Source organism: Pleurodeles waltl, chromosome 7 (assembly GCF_031143425.1).
Source record: "Pleurodeles waltl isolate 20211129_DDA chromosome 7, aPleWal1.hap1.20221129, whole genome shotgun sequence".
In the NCBI taxonomy this organism is placed as follows: domain Eukaryota; kingdom Metazoa; phylum Chordata; class Amphibia; order Caudata; family Salamandridae; genus Pleurodeles; species Pleurodeles waltl.
In genome coordinates this window covers 490,987,667-491,012,674 of record NC_090446.1, presented here as the reverse complement: position 1 = coordinate 491,012,674, position 25,008 = coordinate 490,987,667, and the positions used below count along the sequence as shown (strand labels likewise).

Below are 25,008 nucleotides of genomic sequence, written 5' to 3'. Positions count from 1 at the left end.
TTCTGTATTAAAAAACGATTTGAAATCCTTTGTGGAGGTGAGTGCATTTTTAATCTATTGGAGCGCAATCAGACACTCTCACAGCCACTCTCACACACACATAGACCCTCTCACACCCAGCCAGACAGACATTCTCACAGCCACTCTTACACCCAGAGAGACAGGATGGGGGCCAACTCCCAACGCACACGGCTGAAGGCTGTGCACTGCAAGGGGTTGATTTGTTTGGGGGGCTGGCCACAGGCCAGGCCCTGCCTCCAACACCTGCCATGCACGCCCAAAGGCCGTGTATGGCAGTGGTGGGATGAACATATGAAAATTAATTTATGTAAGAAACCATAGAAATTCACTGAAAAAAACAAAGGATATAAGGACTTTTTAGTTATGTTCTGAATTTATTTGCACAAAACCAAAGAAATTCAGCAGTTATAGTTGGTTATTTCAAGTAACTATAACTTGCGCCTTTGCCATGCACTGTTAATAACCCCAGATATTACAGCACTCAAGACAACTTTTCTAACATCAATAAAAATATCAAAGAGACATTAGAAGTCACATTATTGAAGAAACAACTGTGCATGATGGGGACGCGAGTTATAGTTACCTTAGGCCACAAGTTATAGTTAACTATAACTGCTGAATTTCTCTGGTTTTGTGCAAGTAAATTCAGAACATAACTATAATGTCCCTATAACCTTTATTTTTTTTAAGTGAAGAAAAAACTATAATGTCCCTGTAACCTTTGTTTTTTTTAAGTGAAGAAAAAAAAAAATATATATATATATATATATATATGTATGTATATATATATATATATATATATATATATATATATATATATATATATATATGTATATATATATATATTATTTTGAGCACTGAAAAAAACAAACCAAAGGTAACAGGGATGTTATAGTTAGGTCCATGCTTTACCCACATAAAACCATAGAATTTCAGCACCTATAGTTAGACTTCTGTTAAGAAACTATAACTCGTGGTTTAAAGTTACTTAACAGCACAAGTTTCTTCATGATTTCTATGTTTTTTTTAACGTAAGGTAAGATGTTCATTGCCATGCATGGTGTGAGGACAGAACCAGACCCTTTTTATTTATTTTTTGGGGGGAGGAGTTCTGTGGATCCATGGATCCACCACGATGAACAACATGACACCTCTGGGGATTCACTCCAGATGTGTCACTTTGGGCATTGCAGTGGATCCTCAGATCCATGGAACCCACCCCCCCAACAAAAAACATTTTTTTTTATTTTAGAATTAGACCCCTAACAAGGCACGGGTCAAGTGCCTCTAACTTGCCCCATTATATCTTACTTGGTTGAATTTTTTAGGACTTAGGGACAAGCCATAAGATGGCAGTCGCACCATTTCCTTCAGGATGTGGCCAGCCAATCATAAAGTGTGGTTGAGCTTGGGGATCCACTGATCCACCACAGATCGTCCGAAGAGTGAAATATCTATATATATTTTTTTATTAATTTCTCAAAAACTACTGAACGCAATTGCACCAAATTGCAAAAATCAGTGTTTCTGGACCAAGATCTAGCATTCTGATAAATTTGGTGTAATATTATTTTTTAAACATTCCCAGTCCCCAACACTAGCCCAAAGTTGAGGCGTTGTGGACTACCAAGTGGCTGTAGACCTCAGGCTAAGATTGCTGAAATAAGAGAGTGAAATTCAGTTTGAACTTACGTGACTATTTAGAGGCACTTGGCCAAGAGCCTTTGTAAAATAACAGAATTCCAAGCTGAATAAGATATATCTTTTATATATACGTTTTGGTTATTACATTACCGTTTTATTTTTCATGATGCATGATAGTGGCACCAGCCTTTCCTCACTGATTTCTTAAGAGAGAAGATGCTGGCAAGTGTCTCAGTGCACTATCTTCAAATTCATAATCAAAACGTGTGAACACATGGTTAGAAAGAGATCTCTGGAATAGGTGCTTTAAACCAGTGAGCGATCCCATCAAGGTATATGATTCTCTTGCTTATTTCAACCACCGCATCTTTTAATATTCAATTGTAAAGCACATCTTTTTCTACTGTCTTTTATTAATGGTTACTGCGGACAACAAAAAGTGGAAAAATGAGGAGATGGGTTGAAGGTGGGATTGCATCAGATGTTGTTTTCACTGAGAAGCCCTTGTGAGAGAAATGGGATCTTCCCATGCTAAATTTGTTAAACTGTATGACCCACCATGGTTGGTACTACCTCTATCCCTGCCCGCACTGCAACATACTAACAACAATAACACAGTATGTGTGGTCACTTCAAGCTGTAAGGATGTCCGAATCTGCTGGTTTTATTTTTATTTTTTTATGTTTATTGAACACTTTGTTGGTAAGCCAGCCTAAAAAGTGAATATTACCATGTGGCAGACTCTCATAATTAAGTGACAATGTGTTCAAATAAGTGCTGGTGCCAAGTACTGGTCAGTCAGTCAAAGTTCTTTATTCGGCAAATTACCATAAAATCACAGATCCATTAAATACAAATTAAAAAGTTAAAATATTTTAAAATGTTAGGAATAGCATTTACAGAAGGTTTTAAAATCATGACCTATGTCCACGTCAAATTATACAAATTTATCACCAAATTCATATCAATTCCTGATAACGATGGCAGATCTAATGAAATTTAAAACAGAATGGCAGATTAGTAGTTGGTAGTTTTTTAACAAAGCTCATAACGTCCGTATGGTGTATAGCTTTTGATCTACGTAATAAAAACAATAAAGAACATGTCTGGGGACAGTTTGAAATGTGTAAAATGAAGGAAAGTGACAAATGCTCCACTTGGACCTTGCTTCAAAAATTTTAAATAACAATTACAAAACAATTTAAAATCATGGCTTATATCCAAGTCGAATTATGGAATTGAATCAACAGATTCATATGGTTTTCTGATAGCAATGGCAGATATAGTAAAGTTTAAAACAGAATGACAAATTTGAACCGCTGAAAGTTTTTTAACATAACTCATAGCATCCTTATAATGTAGGACTTTTAGTTTGCGTAATAAAGGCAATATAAAAGCATGTCTAGGGGCAGTATAAAGTGTGCAAAATAAGAGAAAGTGGCATGTGCTCTCCTTGGACCTGGCATCACAAGGACAAGTAGGGAGATCTTTTTGCCAGTTACATTGCTTATGAAAGGCCACTTTAAAGTGTATTAAATTAAATCTGAATTGTGTTAGTAGAGAGCATACTGATGAGCTCTGGAACCAAGCTAAATAAGGTTCCATGTTGTCCGTGGTTGAAATCTGGACATAAGGTTCAAGGGATTTCAGTTTCAAGGCTCCACAAAGTCTGAGACTCAGAGCATACTCTCTATGACGCTGTTTCACCACCTCCTTTGCATTTGTAGGCAAAGACTCTCGGTCCGTGAACATATTTTCAAGCCCTAGATTTTGGAAAGATGTTTTCAAAAATTAAAGCCAATGAATTATGTTAGTTTTGTCCAATTGTAGACTATCGATCATGCAATCTTGTACCAAGTTGGCATCAGGGTGTCTCCAACATCTGACCCACAACAAAAGGGGAGCAACAGCAATCAAATCCTCTATGTACTGCAAACCCAATTCCTCGTGACAAGTAAGATTTGCTACGTTCTTGGGTACCAGCAATAATCTGTGTGCAAATTTGTTATCGATTCGTTGTAGCGGATCTGCTTTACCATAGCCCCACAGACGAGCCCCATATATAGCTGCTGATACAGATTTGGATTTATAAAGCGTCACCATCTGAGATATTGGTCAGTGACCTAATTTACAAGCGAACCAAAATGACGCTTCTATGTTTCTTGCCAATTGCTGAGTCTTGGCCTTAAGGTGAGAATTCCATAACATAGAGGAGCTTAAATGCATACCTAGATAACAAAAGTCTTTCACCTTATTAATGATATTTCCTCCCAGAGTAAATTGTTTGGACCTTGTATTTCGGGCCACATGTCATTGCATAGGACTTTGTAAAATGTACTTTCAAATCAAGATCCCGGATAAAGGATGAAAAAAGGTCTAACAGACCTTGAAGGCCGTTAGCTGTACGCACAATTAAAACAGCATCATCAGCGTACAGTAAGACTGGGAGCTGTCTCTGCCCCATCCTTGGAAAATCCTCCCCGTTCTTTAATAGGAAGTCATATAACATATTTATATATATCAAAAATAAGAATGGGGCTAAGATACAGCCCTGTCGTATTCTTCGCCTTGATGGAATGGGGGGGTTCTCCCACCTTGAAAGCAATACTTCACTGAGACCATGAGGTCTGTATGTAGACGCTTAATTAACTCCAACAGATTCAAATCGATACCCAAAGTTTGTATGATCTGCCAAAGCTTTCCTCTTTTTACCAGGTTGAAAGCACTTGAAAGGTCAATAAATGTCATGTGAATGCCTTTATTTTTTTGCAATTACATATTTGCTGAGAATAAGGTGCACATTTAAGTTACTGTACCTAAACCAGGCCTGAAGCTATATTGAATTGGGGAGAGGATCTTTGCCTCCATCACCCAATACCCCAAGTGTGACAGGATCACACTTCCTAATATCTTGACAGTGGAATCTGTTAGGGAAATTGGCCCATGACAAGTTGGATCTTGTCTATTACCCTTTTTAAATATGGGGATGGTTACGGGCAATTTCCATGAAGGAGGAATGTTACTCTTTACTACGCTTCTTAAGACATTTGTAACTAAAGGACCACAAACATTTGGCATGGATTTAAAGTGATCTACTGGGACACCATCTGGACCGGGTGCCTCTCCTAGCCTGGAACGATTTACTGCGGTAATGACCTCATGAACGGCTATAGGAATATCTAATATGTTTGATTTAATTTCTATGGATTTCTCGTTTATAATTCTGTCCCCTTCATGTTGTTGTTTGTTTTCAGGCTGGAATACCCTTGCAGATGTTGTACCCAGACGTCTTCTGGGATCAAGCAATCATGAACTTTTATGTCTTGAGAAGAGAAGTATGGGTAGTTTTTCACCCTCCAAAAATTAGATGTATCCTTCAATTTGGTAGCTGCCAGTAGAACTTCCAAGGCCTTGGTTCTGATTTCCAATTTCCTCTCTTCCAAAGTTGTCTGATACTGGCCCCTTGCCTTTTTAACTAGATCACGAGAATAGGGAATTGATTTAAGCACTTTATTAAAAATGTTGTGAGCAGCTGTACACGCAAAGTAGAACCATCAATGTGCTACTGGTCCCGAAGTTGGCCTTTCAGTTTCCAGTGCCACAGAGATGGCATTACTTAAATGTTCATATTCCTGTACTAAGAGGTCATGGGTTGGTCGATAAGTTAAACTGAGATTTTAGAGTCTAGCTTTTATTTAATGATTCTCTGATTGAATACCTTTTGGTCACCCTTTTCCCCATTTCATACGCAGGCCTGAGTTTTTATTAAATGCAAATGTTCCCCTCCCTTCCCTGTTGTTTAGACCTAATTTGATGTTATAGGCTAAGTTACTACACAGGGGATTATGGTCACTGGCACAGTCCGGTGTGATCTTAAAATCAAGAGTTAGGTAAGGATCAGAAAAACTGATAATAAAAATCAATGGCGCTCCCTTTGGAGTTCCCCGTAAATGTAGGAATTTTCTGAATATTTTTGGGCGCTTTCTCCCTTGCAAACATGAAGTCACAATTACTGATAAAATGAATTTAAAACATCCCCTTCATTTGAATGATTAAAATGAGTTGTCTTCCCTCGATCAGAAAACTACACATGTGTAAGCCTTCCAATTGACATAGGAGTGTGTTGAAGTCTCCTACCCAGAGCATGGTAAAGTCTTTGCCCTGAAGCCAAGTGGATGAATTGAGAAAATCAGTTACATCCTTGAGGCTTTTCTTCAGGAGGCCATGCGGTATATTATTATAAAAATGTATTATCAAGATACCCTTACTCCCCTCAATTGATAATGAAACAATCATGAATTAGGGTGAGAACCAAATTAAGGATGCCTCCATTTTTAGTAATTGCAGTGAAACAAGAAATGAGAGACCCCCCCTCTTGCCCTTCCTACTATAGAAGGTATCGCTGATTGGTGTAAGGTTAAATAGCCAACCAGAAAAAAGGGGTCCATCGACCAGGTCTCCTGAAGGCAAATAATATCATATGTAGATATAAATTTCAACTAATCTGGGTTTTTTATTTTCGACCGGAGCCCGCTATATTCCAGCTGATCAGTGTTAAAGATTTATATCCCGATCCTGCTGCCATATCTTTCATTGCGGTAATAGGAACCAAGTTGCAAAGGGGGCTGCCTATCATGTCCACCTCGCCCTCTCGTGGAGATGTGTCATGGCCTTCTCCTTCCCTTAGCCCCTCCAAGTCGACTCTTCCAGCTGAATCTGTGAGTCAATCGTTTTCATCTAGAGATTTCAGAGCCTAAAAACGATTTACAATGGGAGCATTCATCTATCCTGTAACGCAGCCCACCCTGGATTTTGATTTTGCTGTTCTGTAGTGGAATCTAAAGTTAGGAAAGATGGGTCATAAAAATGAGTTAATGGGTACATTTGAATCCCTTCTTTTGGCCTAGCACAATAACCCAAATCAGCCAACAAACGCTTGACTAAACAGGGATTTTTAAAGTTTATCACAACACAGTCACCCTCAGAAACTTTCTTTGATGGACTAGACCATTTCACTCTATGTGCCAAAAGAATCTTATTATTTAAATCCTCTTGATGTTTAGTTTTTGCCCTCAACCAATGAGCAGACTTTCTCATCATGGCTTGTGTATTTTCGTTTTTACGACCATCTAGAGGGGGTATTTTCTCTGGCACCAGAACATACGGCGTGCATTCAAGGGGTAGATGCATTGTCTCTTCCCGGTTATTATTGAGGTTGGTAAAAGGGGGTATAGGCACCCTAGATGAGCCCATTTTCGGTTCTCCTCATATGATTTGAGCTCTATATGTGAGGCTCTATATTCATCTGAAGGCTGAGCTAAGGGTGGGCCAATTTTGCTGAAAATTGGGTTATATAAAGCATTTTCAATCTTTTGTACAGTCTCCTAGTTATGGATTTTCCCTGGGGTGAGTAGCTTTAAATTGGTTGTCTGAAGTAGCGCGCTGGTCACATTTGTTTGGAAATGATCCAATCTCTCTGTAATCAGGGTAATACGTTTTTCTTCCAAAGCTACACAGGATGGTTTAAGTATAGAATCAATTATGTAGGTAGGGTCATTTGAAATGTCTTTCCTCACAGGACATTAATTTATCATATCAGAAGCTGCCTGTTGACGAGCATTGTTTCCCAGTTGTATATGGCTTCTCTTTTTTGTCCTTGGGATTTGTTTCACATTCTTATCCCTTCCTCCCTCCCTTCTCTTTTTCATGGGTGAGGAGTCTGCCAAAGAGCAATCAGGGATTAGGACCTTGTTTAATTCTTTAATTTGACTTGAATCCTTCAAGGATAAAGCATGTATTCCAGTCTGAAGCAGGTCAGAGTTTGAGGGCTTCAAGAGTGGCTGTTCTACTTGGGTGGACTTTACAAGAACAGTAGGCACCAGGGGTGGCCTCTGAGAGAGCTTCTGTATGGCCCCAACCTTAACCTCTACTGGCTCTAATTCGGTCTCTATGGCTCCCGTAATGGAGGCTTAATAGCTTGTAATTTACGTTTGAACTGAAGGGCTCCATCCACTTTCCCCTTTTAGTGTGCTATTCTTTCTTTTCCCCATTAGGATAGATGTATCTTCGAGATTCCATGTGGGGCAAGGATCACTCAGATAAAAGGGAGGGGGTCCGACCCGACATCTTCCGGCCAGTGACAGGTGAAGACGGTCCCAGTCTTCGCTCAGGCATGTGCCCGGGCTCTTCCCACATGCATCCGTGCTGCATGAGTGCAGGGCTGTAAATGAGCAGCCGAACCCTGTCTCCTCCTTCCACCCGGGCAGCCTGGGGCGTGTAGTCCGCCCCTCAGGATCTACTTGGTAGCGTGTCTCGCACTGCGAGAGTGCAGGGCTGTAAATGACCAGGCTACTGCCTGTCTCCTCCTCCCACTCAGGCAGCCTGGGGCTTGTAGTCCGCCCCCTCAGGATCTCCTTGGTCGCGTGTACTGGTCAACACAGGCACAAACTAAGCACTGGATCGTCCTTCATCTTAGAATGGTGGCAAATAGTAGAGCACTTAGGATAATAATATCAGTTCTCCCCTGGTCTCTCACATTGTCTATCTGGTTGTCCTTCATGTCTTAGAAGCAAACCTAGAGAGGAGTTGTTTTAGTTCCACTGTAATCAAGAACATAAGAAAAGCAAGATGTGGCATGTCTAGGAGACCATCTTATAGAGGAAGGTCTTCCCTTCAGAGATTGCAGGAAATTCCGCAGTACTGAATTTCATTCCTAGAAAATATATGCGGCAGCTCTGCAAACCATTCTGCATGGTCCCCTCTTCCACATTTCTCAGGAAAGGCAGGTGCCCAGGAACTTGGATGGCATGGTGGTGGGACCTGGTGACATTACTAATAGCGCGACTAATTATTACAGGCAACTAATGATGTCATCAGAAGTTGCTGGAGTCAAGAAAATTATTCTAAGCAGTTTAGGAGAGTGCTGTGTTACATGTATTATATATAGCATAAGGTTCCCCCTGCTGAACATTTAACGATAGTCGAAATACCAGATGTGGGTTAATTCTGTCACCCAGGCCTACTAAGAGGGTGGGGAGTGAGGGATTCAAAGCGTACCAGAGGAATTACAAGACTGTTGCTTTTGATGTTAATGGAGGGATGTGGAGAGGTGAACATTTGAAGATGTCTCAAGTGAAAAAACAATAATGTGATGGAATGAAAGCTTGAATTAATCTCAGCCACTGTCAACTGCTTGGGGCCACATTCCAATTCGTTTTTTGACCACCATGCCACCTCAGTTTGCACCGAGCCATATGCAAATCATCTTGACCCTTCTCCTCATGGGAACAGTCCAGCCTGAACTTCCATGCCATGATCTCCCTGAACTAGAACACAAGCAACCTATGGACAATTTTGCCCTAGTTAAGGCTATCTCACCAGGTATAGCTTGGTTCCAGTGGCACAGTGAGCCCAGGACCCATGTCTGGGCATACCCAGGACACTTAGGGCGACTAATGGCGGATACACTAATTTTAAGTCCTAATAAAAAAGAAAAATCAAGGGGATCGGTCAAGTCCAATAATTGGTATCAGGCGTTTTCCCCAGCCAAACTGGACATTCGATATGGATTTTGGTGCTTTCCACGCCAAAAAAATATGTACTAGTATTTGCAAGCCATTGTCACTTGGTATTTACTTGGCATTTCCCCCTAGTGAATTTCTGAGGGTTTACAGACGAAATTGACCCCGTTAGAGCAAAACTCAAGTTTGGTTCTTGAACAAACAGGTGTTTGTGATTGTCCAGAAATTGAAAAAAGAGGCCACTCATAATGTGGGCCTTAGTGCTACTTATTTTGACACTCCACCCTTGTTACTCTGCCAGTTTTGTTCTGGAAGCGACTAAGACCCACACCAGAATTATACGACTAGGCTGAGGCCCTCCGGGTGATAGTAAAACTGGACAGATTTAATTAATTAAATTGGCTTTAAAATATCAAGAAACTGCTGAACTCACTGAGTTTGCCAGTTCTTTGGGAATCGCCCGCCAGCGAGTGTCAACCATCTAAAGAGAGAATGAATAGCTAAAACAAAACAATGCCAACAGGGAAGATATTCATAGGATTTGGGCGCTCACAGTAAGTCCAATCCAGTAATAGTCCAATAAGTTTATGGTATGGTGCTCATGACAAGAGGATCTCCCTTAGTCCTCCCATGTTTCAAGGCAAACACACAGAAAAAGAACAGGTGTCAGAGCACTCATGATATTCCTAATTAGGAGTTATTGATGTATCCAGTCTTCTTAGTCAATCAATCACCGACTCATGTTCATCTCAGAGTCCAGATTTTATTCTCAATGTCTGGAACTCTCCATAAGTATAGTACAGAACAGCCAACACGTGTTTCATCCCATGAGAAGTTAATCTCTTAAGGACTTCATCAGGGCTTAATAAAATTAATTAGTTTAGTAGCGAAATATCCAAACAGGGCCATTGAGCAACCTTAAGTTCTATGTTGCATCCAAAATAAAGTTGCACCGAGGTAAATTCCATATCAATCGTCTGAATTGCGAGGCAGAAAAGCTCTTGTTGCCGCACTTCTAACCGTCCTTGTGAAGATATGTCTAAACTCTACCCCATGTTATGTTGGCTTGCGTTGCTGATAAACATCCATGGCATGCTTGGATCAAACCAATCGGCAGGCAGCTGGGTACATTGAAGGAGGAGGAAATGTAGAATACTACGAACAGATCCGAGACCATCTTATGCCTGTGCAGTAGCTACATTTTTGGGCAGGATGTGGCTAATAAGGGGGAAAGCTATAGTAGGCCAAACACAAACATAGCAATGCTGTGCCTGAAGGGTTGACATTTGAATATTTTGATCCAAAAAGGGTTTTATTTATGATCAGGTTCAGCTCCTCCTTATTTTCTTCTAGACCGTAACTAATTTTAAACGATATCTTGCCACCAGCAAATGCATGCTATTGTAACACTGTAATTTAGACCTCGTTTTCGGATAACATGGCTGACAATTATTCATACCTGTTTTAAAATATGGATATACTCCTGACACTGTAACACTTGTGATCTAGGTAATCGTAGGAATTTGCTTGCTGAACCAATTGTCTATGGGTTCTTAATATCACGTGATCGTTATTATCAAGGTTTATCTATTACTAACTCCCTCCCCACCGTCGAACAGACGAGCTTTTATGCGCTATACTGTATATTAAGTGGTTGGATGATTTGTTTCACTCTTTAACGCAAGATATTTTTGTATTCTTGTGTATAAGCGTGCATGTGTATTGTCCTTGGCAGAGGTGTGTAAATGCTTACTTTAATTGTAGCTTTATGGCACTGCTACCTCATAAAGTTCGAGTGCTACTTATTTTTGGAGAAGTAATGAATTCCATGAGTAAGCCAGTACTACAAGAGTAATTCACACCAAACTCTGTTATTCAGGCCCACTGCCCCTGCCCCCACTCACCACAGATCTACTCACTTCCGTTCGGTACCTCAGCAAGAGAGAATCCAAAATGGGCCCAAGACTGCGACTGTGTGGTGAGCACCGGGAGCGAGGGTGGACGGATAGTAGGAATGGACGGATTTCAGGTTACCCTTGCAAGGCTGGTGCTGATGGACTGACGGAGGCTGTGGCAGGATGGATGGCGAAGAGTCGGGGGTTAATCTGGAGAATCCTTGTGCGACAGGCGGGCAGAGGGAATTCGAGCTCGCTTGGGCAGTCCTGGGATATAGAGGAAGCAGTTCTATCTTTATACAGACGGGCAGAAAGTCGTGAGTGCTCTGTGTGTACAGCAGTCCTGCTCCCGCTCTCATTCTTTCCCCGCCTCGCGATGTAATTTCTATACTGGAAAGTCCTGTTGCACCAGGTAGGGGCGTGGAGACAGCGAGAGGCGATGCATACCTCACCCATAGCTGACACTAGCCTGCGGGTTAAGCAGACGGCCAACCCTTCGAGGAAACCTTATCTGCCGCACCCAACTCCAGTACGTTCACGCCACCCTTGGTTTAACGCACTGTTATTGCATTCTGGGAATAGTAGTCCAAGAGTTCTTATGCCTGGCCTTGAAAGTGAATCTGGTAATACGGAGATTGAGCTATGTGTGGTGCGTTGAACTATGGCACGTTGTAATATGCTGAAAGTGTACTCTGTGCATGTTATGTCAGGTTAAGATATAACGTCATGTAGCATATTAAATGTTATGTTAACATATTATGCTGTACTGTGTTTTGTTATTTAGCATTTGTTCCACGTATGCTAAATACCGTTTACATAATATGCCACGCCATGTTTTTATTATTTAACGTTCATTCTATGTCAAACCCTGTTATTATGTTAATTTAAATAAATACGCTTCTTTATGGTAATGTGAGTGTTGTGTTTCTTTTGGTAACAAGGTATGTTACTTTATTTAGCAAGTAAGGTCACGACTGCATGATTTGTTATTTTAGATTAATTTGATAAGTTATACGCGCTGACATGATAGTCGTCTTTGTGTTATATTGAGTGATTATATTAGGTTATGCCCTGGTATGGTGACGAGTTTTCTTATGTTATGGGATTCTATCTGTTGCAGCACTGGATTAATGTAATGCTGATATGATGCCTGTTGTTGTCATGGCATGTAATGCTAAAAGACTTGCAAGGTACCACCAACCAGGCCTCTCCAGTGCTTCTGTCTTTAAGGACTGCACTGATCGGTAACTCGTTCATGAATAAGAATATTGCCGCCTGCAAAGCCGGTGGCGAGGGATTTCCTTTCTGCAGTGGGCCCCCTTTCTGCAGTGTTTCAAACTCCTGGCCTTTTTGTTGGGACTAGTGGTGAATGTATAAAACATTTCTCTGGTGGTAAATTAAGGCAGTGTTTGCTTTTACCACCTTCAATTAAAACAGGATCCAGAAGGTGGCACTGTGTGTCAAGAATGTTTAAGCACATTTGTTGTGTGGCACCTTACTGTGGTGATGTATTCTGTTGACTTTTTTGTGTTGCCTTGTTTTGTGCAGCATTGTGGGAATGTACAAGTGGTGAATTGTGTCTGCTTTGTTGTGATGTACTCTGTGAAAATTTGATTTGTGTTGTTAGGTACTTTGTGTATGTCATTGATTAATGTTCTGCTGAAAGCTTTGGAAATGTCAACAAATGCTGCTGCGTTTCCAGCTAATAACAGAATCAGCCCTAAAAGTTCCTGTGACCAGCAACCAGTCTCTGTCCAGGGTGATAAAATAGTGCCGCTTCAGCTCTTCAGATACTGAGACACCAAGTCAGCCCCAAACTGGAACTGTAGCTTTCTTATTTTCAAGTCCTCAGTGCCCAATTAACTGATCTATTAGCTAACCATGGAGTTTTTTTTGGCCACCTGCCCATCTCCTTGGATCCTAATACACGCCACCCAAAGAAGTCAATGAAACAAGGAGTGGGCGGGTCTTTCTTGTGCATGCGGAGACATTAGTTTCAACAGGTGCGGGAGCCTTCCGCATCCTGCTGTCACCTGGGTGAGATGTTCACACGTCACGAAGAAAAAAGGTGTGGCCAGAGGTGTCAGAAGCGCCCCATCCCCGGGGGGGGGGGGGGAAGGGGTTTATGTACCCAAGGAAATCCGTGCCACTCTTGATCTGCCGAATATGCCGATGAATTGCAAACGTTTTTAAATGGTGAACCCATGAAAAAACGACAAATGTTTCTAAAGATGTGTCTACGCTTCTAGCCCATCAACCATAAAAAGGAAATAGTTTGACAATTTAAGGTGTAAAAAATTGCAAATGTCTTTAATTGCACGGCTTGTATTGCCTTTAAAAACGTATGCTCGTTTGTATCACACAATTATACATACATCTATTGTTTAAAGCACACATTTTTAATCGCAAATGAAATCGACTGGAATCCAGTTGATTTATGGTTTTAAACTCGCTTTACAGGCAACACTCTTCTTTGGTTGCGTAAGTTCTCCAAAGACTACAGTTGGCATTCAAAGGCGTAGCCAATGTGTCATGAGCCCTAGTGCAAAGAAGGAAACGTTCCCCTGACTGTTGCCTGAAATGTGAAATACAGCAATAATCAGGTTTCACTGTGCACCGGTGCATCTGCACCTGCCGCACCGATAGAAGGTGCTGGCATACTACAACAGTGTGTGGGCGGGGGGGGGGGGGGTAGAGACATTAGTAAGGATATATGAGTCTGGGTGAGATCACCTCCCTCACCCACTAAAAGATCCCCCGCCCCTATCCAGAATGTGGCGTCACGACCAGAGTTTTTTGTTTTTTTTGTTTTATATAACAGGAACTCAACCGGAAGGTATAAGAACCAGTTCTTTAAATGGGCCGGTCCTCACAGGTACTGAGTACCGGCACTTCTTATTTTTACCGAGCTGAGTACCGGCACTTCTCCACTCCTAAGGAGAGTACCGATACTCGGGGTCAGAATGATAAGGTGGGCACTGAGCGACGGGCTTCCTGTGTGCATCATGTATCTGTTGCGAGCGCCCGATGGGGCCTGAATTGTCTGCTGGAGGCCTGCTGCAGGGGCAATTGGGCCTCTGCTCCATCCCCACCCAGATGGAAGCTCTCACTGTCCTCACCAGCCCCATGCCAGGCCTCCATGCTGGGTCGTCTTTTTATGGGACACTGGCTGCCCGGGGCAAAACTGATGTGTGCAGTTTGAATGAGTGGGAGGGGAGAGGCACTGAGCATGAGTGGCCACTTTGAACCAAAGTAATTAGGTCCATTTTCACTGGGGTCTGACTGTCGTTCCACGGACTCAATTGCCCCTGGAAATCCCGCCCCCTGCTGGAACATTGATGACGTGCTGAAGATGGCTTAGCGGCCTCTTTCGAGCCCAGGTGAGTTGGGTTGAGGTCTACTGACCTTTCCACCAAGCATTGCTCTTCTCCTGACCTCTACCCTGCGGGACTCTGCACATGTGCTGGACCCTGCAGGGCTCAGTATCTGCCACTGCGAGCTCTCCGAACGTGGGTCCTTCTGCCCACGGGAGAGGAGGGAGAAGAAGGGGAGAGAATGTGAAGAGTGAGGGGGGTAGGGATGGAAGGAGCTGAGGCGGGTTTAAAGGAAAAAGAGATAGAGAGACAGAGATAGCGAGTGGGGCAGCGAGAGGAAAACGAGAATGGGAGAGAAAAAGAAGTGAGTGGTGAAGGAATTGAGAGACTAGAGATTTGAATACGGATAGACATGGTGAATAGAGAGAGCGACAAAAACAAGAAAGAAAGGTGTGTTTTCATGATAAAAAGTGAGTCATAAGAGAGAAAGGGACGAAGCAATGTGCCTCACTGGCTGCGCTTTCCAGGGGCTGTGCAGTTGCTCTACATTCATATTCTGTGAAGCATGCCTTGCAGCTGATACTTTGCCTGATTTGAGTACCTGCTAATCTGTAGTGTGTCTTTGGAGAGAATGGATCAGTAGACATATAAGTTACTTTCGGATAGCAATTCATGCTTCGTGTTTGCCAAACTCAAGCACTATCTGTATCAGTAATACTGACATTTTGTTTACAAGTATGCAAATTTGTGACGTCCAAACTCACAGCAGATTTCAGCAGTAGTCACAACTGGCTGAGTCCTCATTCCAGAGTATGTTACTGTTAAGAGAGCCAAGTTGCACTTGGGGGAATCTTGGGATGTTTTGTGCGGCAGAAAGAGCCAGATGCCGATAAGACCCATGAACACAACAGAACTGATTACAACAATAAATCTGCACATGAAAATAACATAAATGTGCAAAAACACTGCACCACAGCTGTACTAAAACAAGTTATAACCAATGGACTGGGGACCTTTGAGACAACTATCAAAGGCAATGCATGGGCAAAATGCGTACTAGATAGAAGCATCCTCGTATCATCATATCTCACCTGCCTCTAACCCCGCCCACAAGCCACGCCCCTAGCTCAATGTAATGAGCACCTGCGCTTATTTGTTTCCATTTAAAGCACTGATTAGAACGCTTTACACGAGCGCCAGTTACATTATTCAAAAACACATTCATTTTTGGTAAACACGGGGAGATTAAGTGATTTGCCCAGAATATCAGGATGTTGAGCCCAGGTGGCTTCGCCTCAACATTCTGTGACTCTGGGCAAATCACCTAATCCCTGCGTGCCTTCCAAAAAAAAAAAAAAAAAAACATAACAATAATGTGACCTTGTGTAATGTACCTGGTGCTCGCGTAAAGCGATTCAATACCTTCTAGTCCAAGTTCGCTACATAAAAAATATACAGATGTAAACAATGTATTTCTTTCTGAGGTTTACAAGAGATGAACCTCTCTGGCAGCTGGGCTTAATCCCAGTTAGTTGCGAGCAACTGTGGAGTCAGTCGTGGAGGGAAGCTGCCTGGCTGGAGTCACTCAGTCGCACTCTCTCCTAGACACTAGTCTAGTACAGAGGGTAGGAAATAGGTGCATGCTGTCAGGTATCACACAAAGGCGAGGTTTGTGAGTGAGCAGATCACAAGGCATAAGGATGGAGGCTGAGGAAAGATATGCAAGAGTGCAGGGCAGTAGCACCTACTTGTACAAATTAGTGTCTAAGGCGAGGTATGTTCGAGAGGTACAGAGGCCGGGCGTATTTCACTGAACTTTGTTACTGAAAACATGGAAAGAGAAGGCCCATTTTTTCTAATGCAAGAGTTGGGAGGAAAACATGCAGAATCGTATGTGCTCAGAGAGGAATACAGGCCCGAGTGCTCATGGCATCCAAGTAAAAGGTCAGTGCAGGAGACAGAGAAGAGAGACAAAGGCATAGTTATCCACAAAGCAGCTACACGTAGAAAGGCCTAGAAGCTTGAATCATAACTCGATAATATAGTTACAGGAAAGGCACGCATTTCAAATCCACGTTAATGAGGAAAGGGAGTTTCTGGACAGGAACGTAATAAGCTTTGATGCTAGAAGGTCAGCAGCTGTGTGAGGGAGGCCAGACAGTCGGGGGAGGGTTCCAAGCCTGGAGTTAGGAAAGGAGGAGCTACAGACAGCCTTTAGAATGTGAGATAAAAGGTATTGCTGTTTATTAATAAATGTGCATGTGACAGATATGTAACCTTCGCTTTTCTGCAAATGTGTAATTAGATGCTTTCTCATGAGAAATGTGGCTTTATGCTGACGTAAGCAGTGACACAATGTACCACGTGAGCGCTTAAATCAAAATGCATGACAAGTGATAAGATGCATTCAAGGTAGCAAAAGTATATAAAAAGGGCTGCTTGAGTTGATGAATTTGGGAGCAGTTTCAGACTTAGAGCTGTGCTGTCTTCCCGGCCGTTATTTATAAATGCTCATATTAATTGCCAAACTGAATCCTGTCGTTCTTTATTCGTGACCTGCCAACAACATCTGGCGCAGCCGAGCCAGGAGCCCTCCTTCTCTTCTCCGGACGCAGCTGAAGGGAAAGCCGTCTGTACTGCTTGAATAGAACACTGCGCGCAACATAAACAGGTGAGATTACACCTGCCTATTCAACCAGGCAGTCGGGGATTCCAGATGTTGCTGTCCTAAAGGGGTAAAGAGAGGTCGGGCTTGTTCCTTATTATTTTTAATTACATGATTCTTTTTGGCAACTATAATATGACAAAATGCATGCATGATTTATGTGGGGTTTAAATGTTTTAAATGCAATATTATGCTGTTGTGCTAAAAAATAAATTGTGATTTCCCGGTTAGACCGGAAGACTAGCCATGGGGTTAAAGCAATGTTTTGATGGTATGGTATTATTACACTGTGATTCCCTGGTCAGACGACTAGCTGGTGTAATAGACAGCAGTGCATTACCCAGGGGGCAGCCCGTGGACGATAGTTGTGCATTACCCAGGGGACAGCCCCTGGATGATAGCTGTGTATTACCCAGGGGGGTAGCCCCTGGATGGCATCAAAGTATTACCCAGGGGGGTAGCCCCTGGAAGACATCAAAGTATTACCCAGGGGGGTAGCCCCTGGAAGGCATCAAAGTATTACCCAGGGGGGTAGCCCCTGGAAGGCATCAGAGCATTACCCAGGGGGGTAGCCCCTGGACGGCATCAGAGCATTACCCAGGGGGGTAGCCCCTGGACGGCATCAGAGCATCACCCAGGGGAGTAGCCCCTGGATGACAACAGTGCATTACCCAGGGGGCAGCCCTGGACGACGGTAGTGCATTACCTAGGGGGCAGCCCCTGGAAATGACATTCATTTGGGAATGCCTAACAGATATTCTGGTTAGAACAGAGGGGTTAAAGTAGGAAATAGTGAAGTGGACCGAGTAACAAGTGTGCACATTTTGCTCTGATTGAGTCACACGCCCGGTTCACCAGATTCCCAGATTTATTAACCTCTGGAAGGCGTCTTTGAGGAGAAGCTACCAGGGATGAGATATTAGTGAGAGTCTGAGTACAGTCAGACCCCTGGTTGCAAACCTGCAAAGCGCAATAGGGACCAGTGAAGGCGTTTCATGAGTAATGAGTAAAAAAGAGAATAAAAATAATACAGTGTTTTACAATCATAAAGGTCAGGTTATAGAGAAGTGGCAGGTGTCCCCTCCAGTTGTCACGCAGTCAGATATAAGTGAAAAGGAGAGGGTGCAAGATCTCTGCCATATTTTTGACATCCCAATAGACACCCTTAAAGAGTTCTGTGAAGGGGCAGTAATTAGTGAAAATAAAAACACAAGAGTTCCGAATAAATAACACCAAAGCAAGTAAACGTTGATAATAAATCCCTATGAGTGAGGCTAATAATTCTCTGTGGCAAGAAACAGATACACTTGAGCTAAAACTAGTATTTAAGTGGGCTCACGGTCAACCCCCATGCCCATGTAACACCCCGAGGTTTGAAATAATAACTCAATCACCCCTTATATTAGAGGCTCTTCTTGATGCATTCCTCACAGATAATCGTACCTTCACTACTTTAAATAATGAATGGCTCAACGCACCCCCGAGCACCACAAATACTCATCTACATACATGACAACGTTATAACACGCATTGCTTCAGCTACGAATCCACTTAGACCCCCCATAAATTCACCTGCCCCAGACATCACCATAGAAGAAGTGTTACAAAGACTAGCGATAAGCATGGCTGATGTCCACCGATACGGTCTTACAACAATATATGTGAAGTCTGGCAATACTGAATAGGACTGACCTTATACAATACTGTTATAAAGTTAGTGACAGTGGCATAGTTAAAATACGCACAAGATAACAGAGGAAAAAAAAAAAAAAAGAAAAAAAAGGAGCACATCAGTTACGCTGCTAGAGGTACGCATAGGAAAACATTCGTCCTATGGGGATCATGGATACCCCTTTGGAACATATGATGAAAGCGTTCCCTTCAGATAAGGGAAGAATACTAAAATATTGCAATCAGTGGCATAAAGGCACTGAGGGTCACACTCAACCATGGCCAAAAGATGGGACATTTGACCACAATATAGTTGAACACACATTAACTTACATTCGTTCAACATATAAGAAAAAGAAAAGACAGAAGAGGGAAGCTATTCTATCACTATGGCGAGTATTCTGTCATGAGAAAGAAAGAGACAAGTCTACCACACCTGAAGAGGCAGTGACACCCATACAAGAAGTGGCACAAACTCAAACAGAGTCCCCAGGGAATTCGCTAGGGGAACCCCCACCTTATGGGTTGTACCCTATCCTGCCAGCTGCAGGGTACCAAGATCCCGTTCGGGTTGAGCCTAAGGAGGAGAGGTTAGAGGCCAGGGATCTGAGGCAATCCCCGCTCCTGTCCCTTCAGCCCCTCGAGCTGACCCAGAGGTGAGCGAGAGAGACAGGTTAGTAAGTGAATTGCAACACACAGTGAGACAGGCAGAACAATCTAGGAGTCTTGCCCCCTTCGGGGACAATGGACTACAGGGCATGTTATTCTCAGGCTTGGTGACACATCTGCAGAGACACTAAGAGAGGCAGCAGAGGACTGGATGGAGGAAGAAGAGGGGGGGAAGGAGGTGTATACACGCCATCATACGAGGAGCCCCCAGAAGGCTCAGAAGGCATAGGGGGGGCAGAAGAGGATGAGGAATGGAACAATGGTTTTAATAGGGGTGCACATGAGCAAGGAGGTAATAGAAGGTTATACAATTTTCGTCTGCGCCCTCAACGAGAACTAGTAATAACAGCCAGAGGTGTCTCAGTTACAAAAAGACCGTCAACATTCAAAAAGAGGTCAGAACTGACACCTATAGAGATAATAGAGCAAGAGGAGGGTAGTTATTATTGTTACCCCTTCTCAAATGATTTGGCAAGGTGGACTAAAAGAGAAGGAAGGAAGTCGTGGCCCCAACAAGGGTCTTTTCAACCCTTTTATTTAGTTTAACAGAATAGTGAAGAAGGATTTAGCTAACATAGAGTGTAGGAGTACATTGTTACAATACGTAGACGACATCATGGTTTGCAGCGCTACTGAAGACATATGTAGAGATGACACCATTGGTCTCCTCTGCACGCTTGCAGAAAAAGGTTACAAAGTGGATAAGAACAAATTACAGTACATGCAGACAGAGGTACACTACTTGGGACAGATAATATCCAAAGATGGGAGGAGGATGACACCAGACAGAGTACAGAGTATTAGGAATATGTCTAAGCCCACAACCACTAAACAGATGCAGAAGTTTTTATGACTCTGCAATTATGTGAGACAGTGGATATTTGATTATGCCACCCTAACTGCACCACTTCTCACTGCCTTAAAAGAGTCCCCCGCAAACGCAAATAAAGTAGACTGGACCGATGACAGGGAAACAGCCTTCCTGGAGCTAAAAGAAGCAATTACAAATGCTCCAGTGTTAGCTACACCTGATTACAAAAAAACTTTCTACCTCTTTTGTCATTGTAATGGAATAACAATGACAGCAGTACTGACTCAAAAGACATCTATGGGGCACAAACCAATTGCCTACTACAGTGGGCTGTTAGATCCCGTCATGAAAGGACATTACCCATGTGAACAAGCTCTGGCAGCAGCAGCCTTTGCAGTTCAAAAGAGCGCCACCATAGTGATGGGATCACCTTTAACACTGTATGTAGAGCATGCAGTATTTGCCATTTTACAGAAAAACAAAAGCACTCTTACAACTCAGAGAGTATCTGGATACGAAGTAATACTGTCAATACCATCCTTGCAAGTGGTACGGTGTCACACAGTTAATCCAGCAACATTCTTTGCTACCCAGTTTCTGAGGATGAGCAGGTACATGACTGTGCTACTTACACCCCAGAGGAAGAGAGCGAGATAAGAGAGGACCCCATCCCTGGGAGTATGTTACTCTTTGTTGATGGGTCCTCTTTCATAGAACAGGAGACTGGGATTCGACATTCAGGAGCAGCTGTTGTTAGAGTAGAGCAGCAGGGATCCTCTGATACCTTACAAATAGTGAGCCAGATACCACTTCCATCCCATTTCTCAGCACAAGCTGCGGAGTTAGTGGCCATGATAGAAGCACTACAGCACGCTGAAGGACTAGAGGTCACCATTTATTCAGATTCAGCATATGTCACCACCACCGTGCATTCTAGTATTCGCCGGTGGGAAAGGAGGGGGTTTCTCAAATCTGATGGATCCCCTGTAATGCATAAAGATCTATTAGAACAATTGATAAAAGCCTTAACAATGCTATCTAAGGTAGCAGTTATAAAATGTGCAGCACACACCAATCAGCAAGATTGGCAGACTGGGCAGCAAAAGAAGCAGCTAAAACATCTCCAAACTTCAGTGAACAAGACGAACACACGTTAGGGATGATGTTAAACAAACAACAGAGTGCTACTGAGTTACCACCCCCATACACTGAGACAGCACGATTGCATTTACGCGAATTGCAAGAACAAGCACTACCTTATGAAAGGGAGCTGTGGGAGCAGCGAGGGTGTATACAGTCACCAACAGATTTTATCTATAGGCAAGAAAGTACAGGCAAGCCAGTGATGCCTCAAGCCCTGCTGTATATTGCCCTTGAACAACTACACCTCCCTGCACACACTGCCAAAGAATACCTTCTTGCCACATTACAGACAGACTGGTTCATTCCGCAGTTATCTGAAATGATTACGAACAGGACGGCCTATGCCAACTCCCTTAACAATAGCGCGACAGCGAACAGATGCTCAAAAGACAGCTGAAGTCCCAGGACAGGAAATTAGTAGCTATCTATCTTAGTTATTGAAGTCTGTCAAGTTCTTCTCTAAACAGGTGGCACGACAAGAGAAGTGCACCAACGCAGCCCAGCAGACCAGTCCAATATCCGTGGGCCAGCAAGTGTGCATCCGCAATTTTGTGCGACGATGGAAAGACAGCAAGTTCGAGGGCCCTTACTTAGTGACCCAGAGCACCCCCACAGGAATATGTGACAGAACAACTAGGTCCTAAACAACTATAGCCTAAACCACTACTGCTAAACAACTAAAAAGTCTCTACAACTAAGTACTGAACAACTACTGTCTGAACAACTACTGTGTCTGAATAACAATTGCCTGAACAACTAATATATATATATATTCTAAACAACTAATAAACCATAAAAACCAAAAGGAAAACCTTACCTTAACATTAGTTGTTCAGGCAATTGTTATTCAGACACAGTAGTTGTTCAGACAGTAGTTGTTCAGTACTTAGTTGTAGAGACTTTTTAGTTGTTTAGCAGTAGGGGTTCAGGCAAGTAGTGGTTTAGACCTAGTTGTTCAGGATGTTTCCCCCCCCCCACAGCAGTGAAGGTCGAGGGCAGGAAGCCATGGATACACCTATCAGACGTTCGATTGTCCCCGGCTTCATGTCATACATCACCATCTTCACAGGAACATTTACAGCAAGACAAAGACAAAGACGAAGGACAGCGTCCTTCCTAAAGAGGCCATCAGAACTTCTACTCAACACTACTAGTGGACAGTTATGTATTTCGATTTTGTTTTTCTGTTCATGCTTTGTTATGTTAGCAATTACCTTTCAATGGTATCTTAGTCCACACATGGCAATGTGTCAGTATACTAAGCGCTTACAGAGAGAAGTATATAAATGTGAAAATATATCTCACAATATTCATACTAGCCTATTAGACAATGTATGGTATCAGCACATGACAGAGATAGGCATGCAGACTACTAATGAATCATGTTTCGTTTGTTCTTTGATTCCACATGCTAGTGACACAGATAGGCTGTATTCATCAAAAGAAGTATTTCCAAATATTACTCGATGTTTATTGCACTTGTACCTTTGCAGGATGAGAGCACGAATGCAGCCCTTACAGATAAGACAGGGAGCATTTCTAGTAAACACCACACAATATGAGGAGGAATTAGCCGATATACCAGATGTCCTGACAGATCGCAAAGAATTAGTGGTGAAATTAGGGAGGATGGCTGAGACGGGAATGATGAAATATAAAAGTAGGAATTGGAAGAATAAAATAATAGAACAGGGATTCCTGGGAATATCCAGATCTACACTTTTCTGCAAGAATTATTCAGTTTCACCCATGCCCCAAGATTGTCAGGAAAGACCATATTTTCGAGTAAATGGATCAGTGTATGTTCATGGTCAGTGGTACCACGGTGCAACATTTGGATGTAGAGCTCTCTCTCTCTGGAAGGGAAATCAGACTGATAATAGCACCCAGAAGAAGTGTCAGGCTATATGGGATGAAAGTATATCTAGATTAACTTGGGTGGAAACACCAACAACTCTCCGAGCAGGCAGAACACCAATTGTTTTCTTTTCATGTTTCAGAGGGAATGGAACAGTCCCCGTGGGAAGGAACATCAATTGCATCACCACAGAGTACAATGCTGATATGCAATGGGGCACCTCCAGTCTGATGGACTATTATTAGCAATGCGGAGAATGGCTGTATTCGCGACTTCCTTCCGGATGGAAAGGTCTCTGTTCCTTAGTAACTGTGCACACCCCCTCCCTGGTGATTCCAGGGGTGGACATCTCAAAGTTATATGATCACCCCATGAGCCGTCCAACGACTTTATTGCGTCATCGGAAAAAGAGATATGCAGAGTACATGGGTACTACAACCTGGGAAGACGTTCCACAAGAGCACAGGTTGTTTAATGATGCCCAATTGTTCTTTGGGAGCATCTTTCCCTTTGTTCAAACAAAGGCCACGGCCCGCTGGCTGCAGATAACACTATGGGAACTGATGAAAACAATCAATGCAACTGAAGATGGATTCAATGCAGTCAAGGAAGAGATGCGGGCTGTGATGCTTATGCAACATAGGTATGTGCTAGACTTGATGACGGCCATGGAGGGTGGGGTCTGTGCCAAGATCGGAACGGCCTGCTGTACATATGTACCGGCCAACGATGCAGACAATGGAACAATCATGGAGGCCATACAGACTCTACATAACTTGCGGAAGAAGATGGCAAACGAGGGGGGTGCCCCCAATGAATGGTTTTCAGGATGGTTAGCATGGATACCATCCTGGTTATCAGGGCTGATTAAGGGGTTATTCCCGATACTTTTGGTGATGTTATTAATGTTCTGTACCTTTCAGTTAGTGGTAGGATGCTGCAAGAAGGTTAGCCAGAAGATAGGTGGGATGTTTACTATTAGGGCAGCCAGGGATGTAAAGGAGGATGAGGATCACGTATATATCCAGATGAATGACTGTAGTAGAGAGGGTGGAATAGTAGTTGAAAGTTCAACTAAAGGGGGGAATGTTACTGAAAACATGGAAAGAGAAGGCCCATTTTTTCTAATGCAAGAGTTGGGAGGAAAACATGCAGAATCGTATGTGCTCAGAGAGGAATACAGGCCCGAGTGCTCATGGCATCCAAGTAAAAGGTCAGTGCAGGAGACAGAGAAGAGAGACAAAGGCATAGTTATCCACAAAGCAGCTACACGTAGCAAGGCCTAGAAGCTTGAATCATAACTCGATAATATAGTTACAGGAAAGGCACGCATTTCAAATCCACGTTAATGAGGAAAGTGAGTTTCTGGACAGGAACGTAATAAGCTTTGATGCTAGAAGGTCAGCAGCTGTGTGAGGGAGGCCAGACAGTCGGGGGAGGGTTCCAAGCCTGGAGTTAGGAAAGGAGGAGCTACAGACAGCCTTTAGAATGTGAGATAAAAGGTATTGCTGTTTATCAATAAATGTGCACGTGACAGATATGTAACCTTCGCTTTTCTGCAAATGTGTAATTAGATGCTTTCTTATGAGAAATGCGGCTTTATGCTGACGTAAGCAGTGGCACAATGTACCACGTGAGCGCTTAAATCAAAATGCATGACAAGTGATAAGATGCATTCAAGGTAGCAAAAGTATATAAAAAGGGCTGCTTGAGTTGATGAATTTCAGAGCAGTTTCAGACTTAGAGCTGTGCTGTCCTCCCGGCCGTTATTCATAAATGCTCATATTAATTGCCAAA

The 25,008-nt window shown here is 42.8% G+C and overlaps 2 protein-coding genes across 7 annotated transcripts in view; one reads left to right on the top strand and one right to left on the bottom strand.

Annotated features, from left to right (window-relative positions):
* LOC138304244 (gap junction beta-3 protein-like) overlaps window positions 1–11,765 on the bottom strand; it is a 99,837-nt gene extending 88,072 nt beyond the window's left edge. Inside the window, exon 1 of one of the 6 annotated variants that reach the window (XR_011205523.1) lies at window positions 11,090–11,765. The gene's annotated coding sequence lies outside the window, so the exon portion shown is untranslated. The remainder of the gene's footprint in view (window positions 1–11,089) is intronic. The other 5 variants (XR_011205524.1, XM_069244138.1, XM_069244141.1 and 2 more) reach the window with 5 other exon arrangements.
* Window positions 11,766–16,863: 5,098 nt separating this feature from the next.
* On the top strand, window positions 16,864–25,008 carry LOC138304242 (uncharacterized). Its single transcript, XM_069244136.1, has 2 exons — window positions 16,864–17,065; window positions 23,354–25,008. The coding sequence occupies exon 2, from the start codon at window positions 23,583–23,585 to the stop codon at window positions 24,495–24,497; it is 915 nt and encodes a 304-aa protein (XP_069100237.1). The 5' UTR covers window positions 16,864–17,065; window positions 23,354–23,582; the 3' UTR covers window positions 24,498–25,008.